General features: G+C 41.9%; 1 protein-coding gene across 1 annotated transcript in view; it reads left to right on the plus strand.

Moving 5' to 3' along the window:
- The window catches only part of LOC130117541 (dolichyl-diphosphooligosaccharide--protein glycosyltransferase subunit STT3B-like), an 87,200-nt gene extending 76,190 nt beyond the window's left edge, over positions 1 to 11,010 (plus strand). Inside the window, exons 10-16 of the mRNA XM_056285643.1 lie at positions 1,765 to 1,976; positions 3,950 to 4,137; positions 4,268 to 4,439; positions 5,906 to 6,079; positions 7,255 to 7,368; positions 7,594 to 7,803; positions 8,532 to 11,010. Of these exons, the coding sequence (XP_056141618.1) occupies positions 1,765 to 1,976; positions 3,950 to 4,137; positions 4,268 to 4,439; positions 5,906 to 6,079; positions 7,255 to 7,368; positions 7,594 to 7,803; positions 8,532 to 8,612 (1,151 nt within the window). The 3' untranslated portion in view covers positions 8,613 to 11,010. The remainder of the gene's footprint in view (positions 1 to 1,764; positions 1,977 to 3,949; positions 4,138 to 4,267; positions 4,440 to 5,905; positions 6,080 to 7,254; positions 7,369 to 7,593; positions 7,804 to 8,531) is intronic.
- The last annotated feature ends 5,092 nt before the right edge of the window (positions 11,011 to 16,102 follow it).

Raw genomic sequence — 16,102 nt, forward strand, 5'->3', positions numbered from 1 at the left:
ACGAATAAGTCGACGTCTGGTTTATTAAAACATTTGTCTTTAGCATCAACACTGAAAAAATATAGTTCTTACCCTCTAGATTGGTTTGCTCAAACTCTCTAACGTACAAAATGTATTCATGGCAATGAGCCAGTTATAATATGATAATATTATATCATATTATAATATTTCAAAGGCCAGTTGAAAAATGTCTCAAATTTTCTCATGTTCAAGTTCTTAGTTATGAAGAGTTGAGTGTTTTGTTACTATCGTTCTGATTTTTGTCTCTTATGTCTTGTAGAAATATTTAACCAAGTGTAAATAATACTAACGCACTCTCAAAATACACAAATAAGGGGCATCCGGGTGGTGTGGCGGTCTGTTCCGTTGCCTACCAACATGGGGATCGCCAGTTCGAATCCCCATGTTACCTCTGGCTTGGTCGGGCGTCCGTGCAGACACAATCGGCCGTGTCTGCGGGTTCGAAGCCAGATGTGGGTTTGTGTCCTGGTCGCTGCATTAGCACCTCCTCTGGTTGGTTTGGGCGCCTGTTCAAGGGGGAGGGGGAACTGGAGGGAATAGCGTGATCCTCCCACGCGCTGCATCCCCCTGGTGAAACTCCTCACTGTCAGGTGAAAAGAAGCGGCTGGCGACTCCACATGTATTGGAGGAAGCATGTGGTAGTCTGCAGCCCTCACCGGATCGGCAGAGAGGGTGGAGCAGCGACCGGGATGGCTCGGGAGAGTGGGGTAATTAGATGGGTATAATTGGGGAGAAAAAAAGGGGGGGATCCAAATAAATAAATACACAAATTACTTTTGTTGATTGCCAAATTGGATGGCATTGAAACATTAAGAAGGCAGATGACCGAAAATGACCTATGTCCCAACGGGACCCTTGAACTGTATATGGACACACCAAGGTGGCCGTCCCAAATATTCCCACGTCGTACAACAACTACAGTTGTGATGGACAGGAGTGAGGGAGCCGCCTGTGTATTTTATTTCAAAAAATGCTGTCCAACAGGTATCCAGTATTTTAATAACAACTCCTACATACTTTTCTGTGCATCAGTTCTGAGGGATTTGTTTCCCTGCTTGTTACGAGTCTGTCCGCGGGGAGCCGGCTGTGACTGCCTGGTGTGAATATTTGTAAGATATTCATCAATGTGATGGATCAAGCAGAATGCTTTGAGCCCTGCATTTCATCCATGTTCTGCCCACACCGCTGAACCAATCTTCACCGAGGTCCACGGTGGATGACATTCCGTCATGGTCCTGTCTGTCTGTCGCTCCCTCCATCCCTCTGTTTTCCATATTGTTTTCCCTTTTTCTCGCTGCACCTTTGTGACTTACTCTCTCATTCTTTCCGTATGTTCCTCTCATTTCAATTTGCGTGCTCTCCCTTACCAGTTCCTTCACATGTCCTGTGTCTCTCACTATGCCTGTCTTTCTGTGTGTATTTTTCTGTACTGCATGTATTAAAGCTGTTTTTGATTTGCCTGTAAAATATACATGTAAACTCCTGACATTCCCTACTATAGTATTCTGCCTTTTGTTGCCCAACCGTGGCCCCCTACAGTATGCTGTCAGCATATTGTAATACTTTTGTTTTACTTGTCTCTTTTTGAATTTTCCTTTTCCTCAGACTTTTTAGCTCTCTATCTGCTTATCTGTTTGTTTTTCTCCCATGCTCCCTGTAGAATCCTAATCTGACTCTCTCTCTCTCTCTCTCTCTCTCTCTCTCTCTCTCTCTCTCTCTCTCTCTCTCTCTCCTCCACAACAGTGGCACTATATGCTATCAGTGCGGTGTACTTTGCCGGTGTGATGGTGCGTCTGATGCTGACCCTGACTCCGGTGGTGTGTATGCTGTCTGCTGTGGCCTTCTCTAGTGTGTTTGAGCACTACTTGGGAGATGACATGAAGAGGGAGAGCCCCCCCGCTGAGGACAGCAGTGATGAGGACGACAGAAAGAACTCGGGGAACCTCTACGATAAGGTCAGAGGTTAATGGGATAGGTGTTGTTTGTTTTCCCCTCAGTTAACTTTCACCTTGGTCCAAAAATTATCCCTAAGTAGAGGAATATTTATCTTCAGGTCAAGTAAAGTCAGTTTTTATTGGCCAAGTATGGTCACTTACAAGGAATCTGACTAGCTATGTTGCTCTCAGTTACACGTAGCAAAATAAAATCGGATAATAAACGTGCACAGCAAAGTGTAAATGAAGTATAAAGTTGGATATCAAAAGTTAAATTTAACAGATATAAAAGAAAAATTGCAACAAGTCCATCCATCCATTATCAGAACCGCTTATCCTGCTCTCAGGGTCACGGGGATGCTGGAGCCTATCCCAGCAGTCATTGGGCGGCAGGCGGGCAGACACCCTGGACAGGCCACCGGGCCATCACACAGGGCCACACAGACAGACAGACAGACACACACACACACACACACACACGCAACACACACACACACATTCATACCTATAGGTATGAACTGTAATAAGTATAAAGTAAATATAAATTAAGTATAAAATTATGAAAGCAGTAGTAAATGATGTTGCAGAGATCCTGGTGTATACATTATTGCACATGTTAGTTATGGCATTGGTAGGTGCAGGAGTCCAAATTGGATGAGTGAAGATGAAATGGTATTAAATAGTTGATGAGAACAACAACTATTTAATACCAGCAACTTTTATAGCAGTGTATACATATCTTATGCTTTGTTATGTTATATTTTATTATAATTTGGGCTGCACGATGTATCATTTCAGCATTGCCATTGCGATGTGTGCATGCGCAGTAGTCATTTTGCAGGATGTGTGATGTGACGTAAGGCAAATTACCTCAAACACCTCGAGCTACAACTTTTTGCTGCTTGATACAAAAGGAAAACTAATTTTCCATGACTAATCTACAATAGATGTGTGTCTGATAGTGCATAATTTACTGCGATTTAAGGGTTCTTGGATACAGGGTTTGTTGCTAGTGCAGGCTCTGTATGCACAGCCAGTCACCAATCACAATCATTCTTGATCAGTTTATCAAACATTCAAAGCAGGCCCTGCTAGTTGTCACCCACAACCTGAAAATGAGCGAGGAACAGGAGAAAAACACTGAAAAGGAAGATTTGGTTGCAAAAAGAAAATCATCAGTTGTAGGGATTTTTAAAATTTCAAATTATCTTTAAGACCAGGTGTTTTTTTTTTCTTCTTCTTTTGTTCATTGTTGTTTTTACTTTGGTGATGTGCAGACTACATATTGTGAATTTTGGGCCGTGTGTATTTTGGAGTGTTTATTTCCAATCTGTGTCAGGATGCATGTTTGTCCGCTGTTGATCCTTCTCTGCCTGCTGTGCGCCGGGCACACACACACACACACACGAGTTCTCAGCTGTAATGGTAGGATGGCCATGTATTTACACACCACTCTTCAACAAAAAACAATTTTTTTTAAATTATTTTTATTTTCTATGCCAATGCACTCCACTACAAAATCACTAAAATCATTCTAGAACGATTATTCTTTCCAAATAGGGATATTCAAGCCATCTGGTGAATATTCCTGTATTTTTTCATATTGCAATATATATCGCAGAAAAAAAATAATACCGCAGTGTGAGTTTTTTCCAACATTGTGAAGCCTTAAAGTGGTTGTAGAGCAAACTAAGAGACACATTTTGCAATTGAGAGCTCTTGCAGTTGAGGCAATGACACCAACAGTTTCTTTCAGTAGATGATAGAAAACTGACCTTTATCCCTGAAGTCTGTTGTGAATACCTCTCTCTCCAGCAACTTAAACCATGCTGTGTCTTTACACAGATGGAGAATCCTCTCAATGTTAATAGTTAAGAGCTTTCTGATGGAGCAACTGCTCATTTAATTCAGAAGATCTAACTTCTCATTTCAGTGTATGTCTTTGTTTTGATACTGTCTTCTGTGCCCTCGGGCTTTGTGCCCTACCTCCACAGGCCGGTAAGGTACGTAAACACGTCTCGGAGCAGGAGAAGGCAGAGGAAGGCCTGGGGCCCAACATCAAGTCTATAGTCACCATGCTGATGTTGATGCTGCTGATGATGTTTGCTGTTCACTGCACCTGGGTCACCAGCAACGCTTACTCCAGTCCCAGTGTGGTGCTAGCCTCATACAACCATGATGGGTGGGAATAATACCGCAACACAAGCGCCCACATTCAAACGAACGTAAATCATTCTACCTGTTCAGGGGGAATTCCAACAGTTCAGTTTCTTATCTGCTTTCTTTGTGGCTTCCTTCCTTTTTCCCTCCAGTTCCCGTAACATCCTGGATGACTTCAGGGAGGCCTACTATTGGCTGAGACAGAACACAGACGAGCACGCCAGGGTCATGTCTTGGTGGGACTACGGCTATCAGATAGCAGGAATGGCCAACAGAACCACGCTGGTAGACAATAATACATGGAACAACAGTCATATAGCACTGGTGAGAACCGTCATATGGTAGACTCGAAGATGCATCCTAGGATGCACTGGGACACATCATCAGTGATGTTTCCTGAGGTCCTCGGGTGTTTCGGGTCTTTAAACGTCATACACCCTCGCTCAGGTGACCCAGCCAGGGTTGATCAGGCCCTGGCCTGTGTCCCAGCAGCATTGGCCCACAGATCACTCATTCTGATCCAAAGCCTTTTAGTACGGATCATAACCAGCAAGAGAAATAATAATAAAAAAAAAACCATCCTCTGTTAGTGTAACTTAATCCACAATGAGACTATCGTGCTCATTTTACTGCATGAGAGCTGAGTTTGCATGAAGCCCCCTAATGTTTTGATCACCTTACCCCACTGAATGATGTATGAAAGGCAAAACTTGGGCAAAAATAGTCTTGAGACACCAAATGGGTGTGTGATATGTGAAATATCCCAAAAGCACCTTACTATGAAATTCAACTGCCTCCACTATAAGATCATACAACAGTGTGACAGGAATGGGGGGCATCCGGGTAGCGTAGCGGTCTACTCCATTGCCTACCAACACAGGGATCGCGGGTTCCAATCCCTGTGTTATCTCTAGCTTGGTCGGGCGTCCATACAGACACAATTGGCCGTGTCCTTGGGTGGGAAGCTGGATATGGCTGTGTCCTGGTTGCTGCACTAGCTCCTCCTCTGGTCGGTCGGGGCTCCTGTTCGGAGGGGAGGGGGAGCTAGGGGAATAGCGTGATCCTCCCATGCTCTATGTCCCCCTGGTAAAACTCCTTGCTGTCAGGTGAAAAGAAGTGGCTGGCGACTGCACATGTATTGGAGGAGCCATGTGGTAATCTGCAGCCCTCTCTGTATTGACAGAGGGGGTGGAGCAGCGAAGAGTGGGGTAATTGGCCAGGTACAATTGGGGGAGAAAAAGGGGGGAAAAAAGCCCAACAACAATGTGACAGGAATGATCTCGGATGTTATGGTGCTCCTCTGAAACCCTCCTCCTTTTTTTGTGGCATGTCCTTTACATGGGCCCCCACATAAATACATTCTTTTGTGATGACTATAAACATGAGCTGCCATTATTTTATTTTTGAATTGTTTTTCTGATGTCATGCAGTCTTGTTTCATAGTGAAACAGTGGAAAGAAGAGGTTCTTTTCCATTGCTTTTGAGATTGAATTTTGATTTTGAGCCCTAGCCTTTAGCACCCCCGAGTGGATGCATTTCATATCATTATGCTACACCTACTCCCACTTTGGACTTTTCCTGTCAAATTTTATATGGTTATTATTATTTCACAGCCCCAACTTTGATTCTTAAGTAAATAGTATTTACATGAGGATAGCGCTTTGCACTGCACATGTGTATGTGTTGTAGGTCTGCCGTGTTCTGGCTACACATTTAAAGTCCTTTTAAGTATGACAGAGTTCTTCTATATTAAACGCTATCTTCTAATTTTTTTTTTCTGTTTCCCACAGGTGGGCAAAGCTATGTCATCTAATGAGAGTGCAGCCTATGAAATAATGAGGTCCCTGGATGTTGACTATGTCCTCATCATCTTTGGAGGTGTGATTGGCTACTCGGGTGATGACATCAACAAGTTCCTTTGGATGGTGCGAATCGCAGAAGGAGAGCACCCCAAAGACATCAGAGTGAGAGAGCTATCATACACTTGGAATCAGGGCTGGGGTTAGGGTAGAAAAGGGTGCCAATTTGATATACTCGCTACATGAGTCAAGGCTAGGGCATTTCTGCTTGTCACTATTCTCATGTAAATCATAGTGCAGTAGCTGTCCTCTTGGCCTATCTGTGTCTAATAAGTCATGTTTTTAAAAAGACAGTCTTGACAAAAGCAAACACTCACTGATGATGTTTCCTAAGATAACTGCCAACTTGTGATAATTATTGTCAAGAGAAAACATTTTAGGCAACAATATTCACAGAGACAACTGCCGATGCTTTTTTCCCCACAGTAAAAGATAAAGATTTTATACACTGTAGTGCTACATACGGCAGCAATATGTAAGTTGTTTCCAGCAAGTTGGTGACAAAGGCTGACATAGTGTCAGGTTTTTATGTGCAAACCTGGTATACATGGCAAATAGCTAAGACATAGTTCATTTGGGTGTACTCTTAAGTAAAGATGTACGTTGATGACCTAGATAGAGAACAAGAGAGTACATTGAGCACAGAGTCGTGTAGAAGAAGTACGTGGGGATAACCACAGAACATCACATGTTCTGCACAGAACAAGTAATGTTCAGTTTCACAATGCTGCGGCTGTGTTCGAGATCACCATTTCACTCTTGGCGCTTTAACTAAGACTCAGAAGTGCATTATAATGAGTTTATCCACCCGATAACTAAGAAAATCCAAAGCACTGTTTTTGATTCACTTTATTGAATTTTATTGAACTAATTCATTTATTTATTGCTTACCTTATTATTGAACTTATTTTTTGTGGCAAACTTATATATATATATATATATATATATATATATATATATATAATATTTATTTATTATTATTATTTATTGAACTTTATTGAAATATGCTGTTGCTCCTTTAAGAAAAATGCATATTTTAAAAAGATGAACATCACTTTTTTGTTATATATTAACTTTGCAGGTGTCTGTGCCAAATTTCCCTACATCCGAATGTTGAAGTGCTCTCTGAGCTTGTGCGATGAAAATTACTCCCTACAGATGAATGTCCTTTTAAGTGGCACGACTGCAGAGTAAAATGGAGTTGTTCATCACTGTGTCACAAGTACCACTCCACTCATTTACCCCACCATCTGCCTTTCACTTTATTCTGTCCCACCCAGGAAAGTGACTACTTTACTCCCCAGGGAGAGTTCAGAGTGGATAAAGCTGGCTCCCCCACACTACTCAACTGCCTTATGTACAAGATGTCTTATTACCGCTTTGGGGAGATGCAGGTATAGGTTTTTATTTAGGAATTAGTACAATATTTATGTTTTACGGTGATGTACAAAACACAGGCTATTGATCACAAATAACCGAATTAATTGTTTTCAAAGATGTCCAACTCATTTTGATTCATTTAAGAGTAATTTTCAGTTTTGTTCCATAGACTTTTTATGGATAAACAGTTTTTCTGAGCTCAGTATCGTTTCATCAACGCATTCCCCTCTCTCCTGAAGCTGGACTTCCGAACTCCACCGGGTTTTGACCGGACACGCAACGCTGAGATTGGCAACAAGGACATTAAGCTGAGACACCTGGAAGAAGCCTTCACTTCAGAGCACTGGCTGGTCAGGATCTACAAGGTCAAGAAGCTGGAGAATAGAGACCATGCCAAGCACAACCTTCGATACACAGACACCACCAAGCAGAAGTACACCTCCAAAAAGGTAAGCTGAGATCATCCTGGACTGAGGGATCGTGCCTAGTCTAACTTGGCTCTGTCGTATTTAAATGTTGGTTAACAAATATCACTTTTTGTAAGTGCCTTTTCAGGGCCAACACCATCTGGATTAAAAAATACATTAAAAATAATGTATTATAGCAGTCTATTCCGTTGCCTACTAACACGGGGATCACCAGGTCGAATCTCTGTGTTACCTCTGGCTTGATTGAGCGTCCCTACAGACACAATTGGCCGTGTCTGTGGGTGGGAAGCCAGATGTGGGTATGTGCTCTGGTTGCTGCACTAGCCTCCTCTGATTAGTCATGGTGCCTGTTCGGGATGGGGGGGGGGGGCTGTGGGGAAGAGCGTGATCCTCCCACGCACTACGTCCCCCTGGCGAAACTCCTCACTGTCAGGTGAAAAGAAGTGGCTGGTGACTCCACATGTATCGGAGGAGGCATGTGGTAGTCTGCAACCCTCCCCGGATCGGCAGAGGGGATGGAGCAGTGACCGGGACGGCTTGGAAGAGTGGGGTAATTGGACGGGTACAACTGGGGAAAAAAATAATAATGTATCGTAGTCTGTTCTGATTTAGATATGACCTTAATGAAATGTGACAGTAAACCTTAGTGACGTGCCCCATTTAGCACTTTGTAATTGTCTAGCGAAATGGGCCAGAATCTCACTTGACATCTGTTTGAGCCATTTTTTGTTCTATATTTAACTCTCCAGACTGCCAAGAGGAAGCGTGGCTATGTCAAGAATAAGCTTGCCCTCAAGAAAGGCAAGAAACTGACCAAGAAATCTTTATAGGACGTCCCACACCAACAGAGGCACACGGCAAAGAGAGAGAGGAAAAATTGTACATCAAATAAAAACTTTCAACAACAGCAACAAGCAGCAACGTCAGTCCACCAGTTAAGATGAGTGCAAAACACCAGAGGTTCTCCTGACGCATGTCACCCCAAGCGCTCTTGCCTGAGGTCCGGGTTGGAAAACCACCGCCACTTAGGAAACAGGAGATTGCATTGAACCCCAACCAGCCTTTGACTCAATGAGGAGGAGGGGGAGATGCCGGCTAGTCTGAGATCTTCCCAATGTTGGTTTTAACCTGAGGAACTATGACCTTTGACTCTCATTTCTTTTTGTACTTGAATGTGCTGCTGATTGATATGAGGCATAGAAGGAAAGTGAGGGGGGGATTAGTTGTCTTTCCACCGGAGATTTGGTTCAAGAGCGCCCATTGTGTTGCACTGTGCAGATAAAGGTAAAAGCCCTGTAGCGCTGTATACATAAGGCCATGTTGAAATGGCAGGGAATGCTCAGCTTCGTTCTGCGTGCGATAGTCCTGTCTGCATTGTTGAAATGAATTGGACAGGCCTCAAAATGGCGCAGGACTGGGTTTCCCAAAAGCATTTTATCCCCGTGGCAAATTACTGAGGAAAAATATCTTGTAATTAAGGTGCTTTTAGGAAACAAGGCCAAGAATCAAGGTATATGAATAATGTTGGTCTGTGAATTTTGATTTTGATTTGTGAAGGTAGACATCTCAACTGACATCGTAGTTTTCCAAAAATAATTCTAGTGCTAGTCCCATTTTTACGTTTTTTTTTATCATTATAGTCAAACCATTTTTGTTGTTTCATCATCTCTGGCTTGATCTGAATAATTTATAGACCTTGATCAGAACAGGGGCACAAGTATGTTGCTCACAGTCTAGCTCAGTTCATCTCAGTGTGCACCACAGCACAGCGGGGCATTTAAATCAGTCCAGCAATACTGGAAACTGGACCCAACGTCACCCAATACATCCCATGGAATTTTTATTTCTGGTTTTCAGGGCGAGAATTTTAAACTTTTAAATAAAAGCGGAGAGCGTTAATGCTCAAAAAGCTAATAAAATATGGTGTGTTTATTTCAACAAGACAGTAAATTCAGAGGGTTTTTTTCTTTCTACAAACGATTTCATTTCAGTTGTGTTAAAGGTGTGGAGTTTTAATTTCACTAAACCTCCTGGTTTGTTGAAGCTGGGTGTGATTAAGTAACCTCGACACAAAAAGGCCTGGGTCCACCAAGCTTCTCCTGTTTGTTTTTTGTATTATTTTTTTGTTCCTTAGCATACATGGTGTGTGCTTCTGTAATGACAGCTGAGCCCAATTTAAAAGTGTAACACCCATTTTTGCTAAAGTGGTATTGCTATTAAGCTTTCATTACCCAGGGTGCTTAGCTCTCCAGGAAAAAAAAATCAACTCTCACCGCTGTTGGAAGTGCATCAAGGCCTTTCTTTCCTTTCCTTTTGAAAGCAATGAGGAAAGCGCCCCCCTTCTGTAGGGCTCCTTGGTGCACAACCAGCTGAGAAGCCTTTACAAAGCACCTGCTGCCATTCTCTCCAGTGTTGATCTTTGTTCAGTCACTCTGCCTCCATATCCTATTTGGTGTTATGAAGCCCCCCCCATGTTACAGATATGTGATACGTAAACCTGATTGCAGGATTACAACTACTGCACATTATCTGCTCCTGTTGTCATCACGGAATACATTTACGTCATTGACCCTCGCCATTGTTGTTCAGCAGCAGCTGCTTTCTTTTCCCAAGGGATGGGATGTGTTTTAACAGAGGTTTCTAAAGGGGCCTTACACTCAAATCAATTAGAGCCGATACTGTCGAGCATCTTGTTTCTTTGTTCCTAGATTACATCTCCACCCATTCGGAGCACGTGTTTGTCATATAATTGACGGCTCACATCAAACTGTACCTTGTTACACGGCTGATCCGTTATAATTTGAGTGTAACTTGTTCCTTCCCAGAAATGACCTTTTCACTATTTTTTTCTTGCCTTATTCAGTTTCTCCTGTGAAATACAACTTTCACATATCCGACTTGTGTGAGCCTGCTTTGATCCTGTCGTGGAGGTGTTGTCAGGGGAATGCTTACATAAGTAAGTCCAGCTAAAGAGGATTGTATTGGCCTTATCAGCCCAACCATCAGAATATCATATCGCTGTTTCCTGAGCTCAACTGAGACTTTTGAGTGCATTTCATCACGTGGACGAAGGAGGCTGTGTTGGCCGAGACGGGCGTCACGTCTTTTCTCAAATTGTACGGATTTTATTTTGATTTTCTAAGTCAAGGTTTCTTCCATCAATTGTAATGATCTAGATGCTGGCAAGAGAAAGAAAGATGCATTTTTGAATAAAGAGATTGAATTACAGCGATGTCCATAATCTGTGTGTCTACTTTGTAAGATTGGACACAGTACATTTACTTTATCATGTAAAACTGTACCTTTTACATTGTGCAGCGTACACAACTGTAATCCTAACTCTACTTTCGGTACCATTTTGTCACATGATAATAAACCTTTTTAGGGTTTACGTCCATCAAAGCCAAGTCATAGCTCTATTTTCTACAAGCACATTACTCATAGTTTGCTATGTTCAAGGTCTTTATCTACTGGTTAGTTTGGAGCCAGGATCACTTTGAAATATTTGACTATTTACTATGTAGCTCAAGGGGTGCTGCGCTGAAAGATTTACAATTCCTCAATATTATAAACCAACTCAGTGCAAAATCTTCAAACTAAAGATCGCACTGCTCTTTATATATTGTGTGTGTGTGGGGGGGTAAAAACCCAACCTATTAATGCATTATTAAAAAGGTTACTGCCATAAAGAGACATAAATTATGCACATTAAACACAGACCACCGGGCATTACAGGAAGTGTTCGGTCCATGCAAAGCAGTGAAGGTCAAACCTTGAGTTTTAATTCACTGTCTTCAGTTTCTCTAAGGTGTCTACGGTCTTTAATCATTAACTGTAGGTTTCGCAGCCACCTGATGGCCACAGCTGCATTTCCGATAGAGCTTATTAACAGGATCCACTTCGGCTCCTCATCCTTACCCTTCTCTGTTATGTGGGAGAAACTTGTTAAGAGTTGTGAATGGATTCATGTCATGCAAAGTCCACAGGTCCTCCAAAGTCGTTTTTGACCAGGTAGTATGGGAGAATTTCTTCTCAGCACAATGTTCAAAGTCAATCACTCAATGCCCAATGCCTTCAAGTCTGATGTAAGTACATTTATTGTATTGGCACACAAAAAGTTACATCAATAAAACCGAGCTGGTCCTAGGAGCAACTGAAGTGACCTGTCCAATGCACTTTTATACTGTAACTTAACCCCACCTATTGTGGAGCCTAACCTTAGACCACACCTTTAATTCCAGATCACATCTCACTATACACCATTATTTTCTTATCAAGATATTGTTTTGGTTTCCAGAATCTAATCGTGTCTCAATCCTTTTAGCCAGTGTGGCCTAATATGGCCTGTTGCACAGACTGCCATCTAGTGGTATTGACAGTATACAAGAAGGTGCATTCTGCTATGTTTACACCATTATTTCCACAGTTCTTACATGTCTAATAAAAAAATAACTGATTGCCTGCAATAGTTACCATTATAATCCAGCATCTGATTCTTGGTTAGTAAAAAGTAATCATACATTATATAAAAATAAGCCTATTGATTTTTAACATTAAGACAAATTATTTTCCAAAGTAGGATAAACTCTGGTGCTGCGGCGAACAGACTCCTCCTCAAACAGGGATAATGACTGGTGATGCTTCTGTTGAACAAGTAATTCATCAACTTACAGTCAATATTACATTATAACAGTGTTCCCATATAGTTTGATGTAGCTTGTAATACATTAGACTGTGTTAGTTTTAGTCCAAGGATGCTATTTTTCAAGGGTGAGAACTGTTTACTGCTGAGCTGACAGCATACGAGCTACAATTGCTGCTGGTCTTTGTAGATTTTATTGCCAGAGGGAGTTACAGATTAGAAAAGAACCCGGATTTTGGCTTTAAAAAGGTGTATGAGTCAGCTTCCTTTGCCTTCTGATCCAACTGAATGCCCAGCGATAATCCCTTAAAATCTCCTCCAATCCCTTTACCTGATCATATGGCCTCAGGTCTGACAAAACAAATGGGGAAAAGGTCAATTTGTCAACATTTGTTCCGAGGTGCACTGTTACCATGTGCACTTAAGATGAGTCTCCATTCTGGATGAAAATTGTGTTTGTTATGACTGGTCTATGTTTAAGTTCACTCACAGCACATCACTCACGTCCAGATTACGAAAGCCATCAAACTTTTCCAGGTTTTGTCATCATCGCCTGCTCCTCTGACATCTCCCCAGTAATGTTAATGAAATTGCAAGAAGAGACCGTCTCCAAGTGGGCCAGGTACTGTAAACAGCTGTCTTATCTCAAACCACAGTCTGTTTTTCTCTCCACCATTTGGACTTGCATTGAGTCTACCCATTTCTTCTCTAGCAACAATCTTGACCTGTCCAAGGAGCTTGGACATATACAGTGGATATAAAAACTATGCACACCCCTGTTAAAATGGCAGGTTTTTGTGATGTAAAAAAATGAAACCAAGATAAATCATGACAGAATTTTTCCACCCTTAATGTGAAATTGCAACCCATAAAATTCAAATGAAAAATAAACAATCCTTTTAGGGAAAAAATAATAAAATACAATAACCTGGTTGCATAAGTTGCATCGCTAAACTAATAATTTATTGAAGCACCTTTTGATTTTATTACAGCACTCAGTCATTTTGGGCAAGAGTCAGTCAGCTTGGCACATCTTGACTTGGCAATATTTTCCCACTCTTCCTTGCAAAAACGTTGTAGATCCGTCAGATTGTGAGGCCATCTCCTGTGCACAGGCCTCTTCAGGTCACCCCACAGATTTTTTTATTGGATTCAGGTCTGGGCTCTGGCTGGGCCTTTCCAAAACGTTGATCTTCTTTAGGTGCAGCTGTTCCTTTGTTGATGTGGATTTATGCTTTGGGTCATTGTCGTGCTGAAAGGTGAAATTCCTCTTCATCTTCAGCTTTCTTGCAGACGCCTCCAGGTTTTGCACCAAAATCCAGATAAACCAACCTTCGAGTTACAGCTTTTACACTCATCTTATAGTTTCTATACTGTTAGAACTTAATGGCTGCTCATTTTTTGCACAGGGTACAACATGAGCCTTTATGTTGGACAAGTGAACAATCTGACAGTGGGGCAGCAGTCTTATGTAATAATTTTTTAATATTGTTTTTGCAGTTTTCTTTTTTTATTCAGAGGATATCTTTTTGCTTTAAAAGATGAATGGGGCTAAAATAAGCTGCCGAAAAGAGGCAGGTATTGTCAGGATGGTCTTCCTGATCAATTATCGAGACCTCTCATAAATTCCCCTCGAGAATAATACAAACCTCTGTCTGTGGGTAGTACAGAAAGAGCAATAATAATAAAAACAACAACATTCAAGCAGTTTAGTATACAACTTATTATGTAAAACTAGCAGTTCAAGTGGTCATCATCTTCATCATCATCAAGATTGACTAAACCGTTTTTAAAAGAGACCAATGCTTGTGTGATGATCTAATATTGTTAGTCCAAGTTCATCTTGTCTTCTTCGTCTTCTTCTTTTGTCTTATTCCCTGTTTCTCAGAAGTTGCCACAGCAGATTTTATAGTTTCCATTGGTACCCTGTGAGGGCACAGCACCAATGGCGGTCGTTGTTAACCCAGGCCTTAACCAAACCAGTATGGATCCTCGACTAATCCGGTATGGTCTTGTCAATCTGCATATTATTATTATTATTATCATTATTATTATTATTTCAGCTTGTTCCCTGTTTCTCAGGGGTCGGCACAGTGGATTTTATAGTTTTCATTAGTATCCTGTGAGGGCACAGCACCAATGGCGGTCGCTGTCAACCCGGGCCTTGACTGATCTGGTATGGAGCCTCGACTGTTCCGGTATGGTCTTGTCAATCCGCATACTGATTTGGCAAATTGTTACGTCGGATGCCCTTCCTGACACAACCACTAACCCTATGGATGGGGGCACAGGTAAAGCACTGGATACCATCCCAGTATTCATGAACCTGTGCTCATACCTGTCGCAACACTCTGTTTTAGTTTACTGTTTTAGTTTTGTTTACTCTGCTTTAGTTTTGTTTACTCTGTTTTGATTTAGTTTACTCTGTTTTAGTTTTGTTTACTCTGCTTTAGTTTTGTTTACCCTATTTTGATTTAGTTTACTGTTTTGATTTAGCTTACACATTTTAGTTTTATTTAATGTTTTGATTTAGTTTACTCTTGTTTTTTTTACTCCGTTTTAGTTTTGTTTACTCTGTTTAAGTTTATGTCTTCTTCTTTCAGCTTATTCCCTGTTTCTCAGAGGTCACCACAGCGGATTTTATAGTTTCTATCGGTACCCTGTTAGGGCAAAGCACCAATGGCGGCCCTTGTTAACTCGGGCCCTGACCAATCCGGTATGGAGCCTCGACTGATCCGGTATGGTCTTGTTGATCCGCATATTATTATTATTGTTATTTTTTCGTGTTTCCTGTTTTACATCCTGTAGAGCCGGGTCCAAACTATGGACCTGAGGCACTACAGCGCAGATGTCACTTGATTGGCAGAACTCGTCGTAATGTGTGGGCTGTTCCGAGTAGGGCGATCTTCTGGACTGTGTGGATGTTGATGTTGCCTGGGATATGGTTGGTGAACTTTTCCATTCCCTTCGTCATGAGTCCTAGCGCTCTGATGACCACTGGTGTTGTTTCGGTCTTCATACCCCACATCCTGTTGATTTCAATCTCCAGGTATTTGTACTTGGTCAGCTTCTCTGTGACTTTCGCTGAGGTGTTTTTTCGGATGGTATGTCCATGTTGATGAGCATGCACCTCGTTTCCTTCCTGTCCTTGATAACGATGTCGGGCTTGTTGACTTTTATCTCTCTGTCAGTGTGGATGGGCACGTCCCAGAGGATGATGACATCATGCACTTATGACCTCTGATGACTAGTAGTTCTCCTGATTTCCTACATTAAATGCACTTATTGTAAGTCGCTTTGGATAAAAGCGTCGGCTAAATGACTAATGTAATGTAATGTAATGTAATCATTGTTCTCAGTGACCGTTTTTGGCTGATGTTCGTACGACTTCTCAGTCATCTTGATCTTGTAACTCCTGCAGATCTTCCAGTGCAGGTATGCTGCTGCCTTGTGCCTGTATATGTACTCAGTCTATGCCAGTTCTGGGCAGCCTGAGACAATGTGGTTGATGGTTTCTTCGTATATTCCACAGATTTTGCGTTTTGGGTCTGTTCCATCTTTGATGATGCGATGGTGATAGGATCTGGTTGCCAGGTGCTGGTCTTGTACAGCGATTATCAGGCCCGCCGTCTCTGCTTTCAGTCCGGTGCTCCTCAGCCACTGGTGTGTCTTTTGTCG

Source organism: Lampris incognitus, chromosome 9, assembly GCF_029633865.1.
Source record: "Lampris incognitus isolate fLamInc1 chromosome 9, fLamInc1.hap2, whole genome shotgun sequence".
In the NCBI taxonomy this organism is placed as follows: Eukaryota; Metazoa; Chordata; class Actinopteri; order Lampriformes; family Lampridae; genus Lampris; species Lampris incognitus.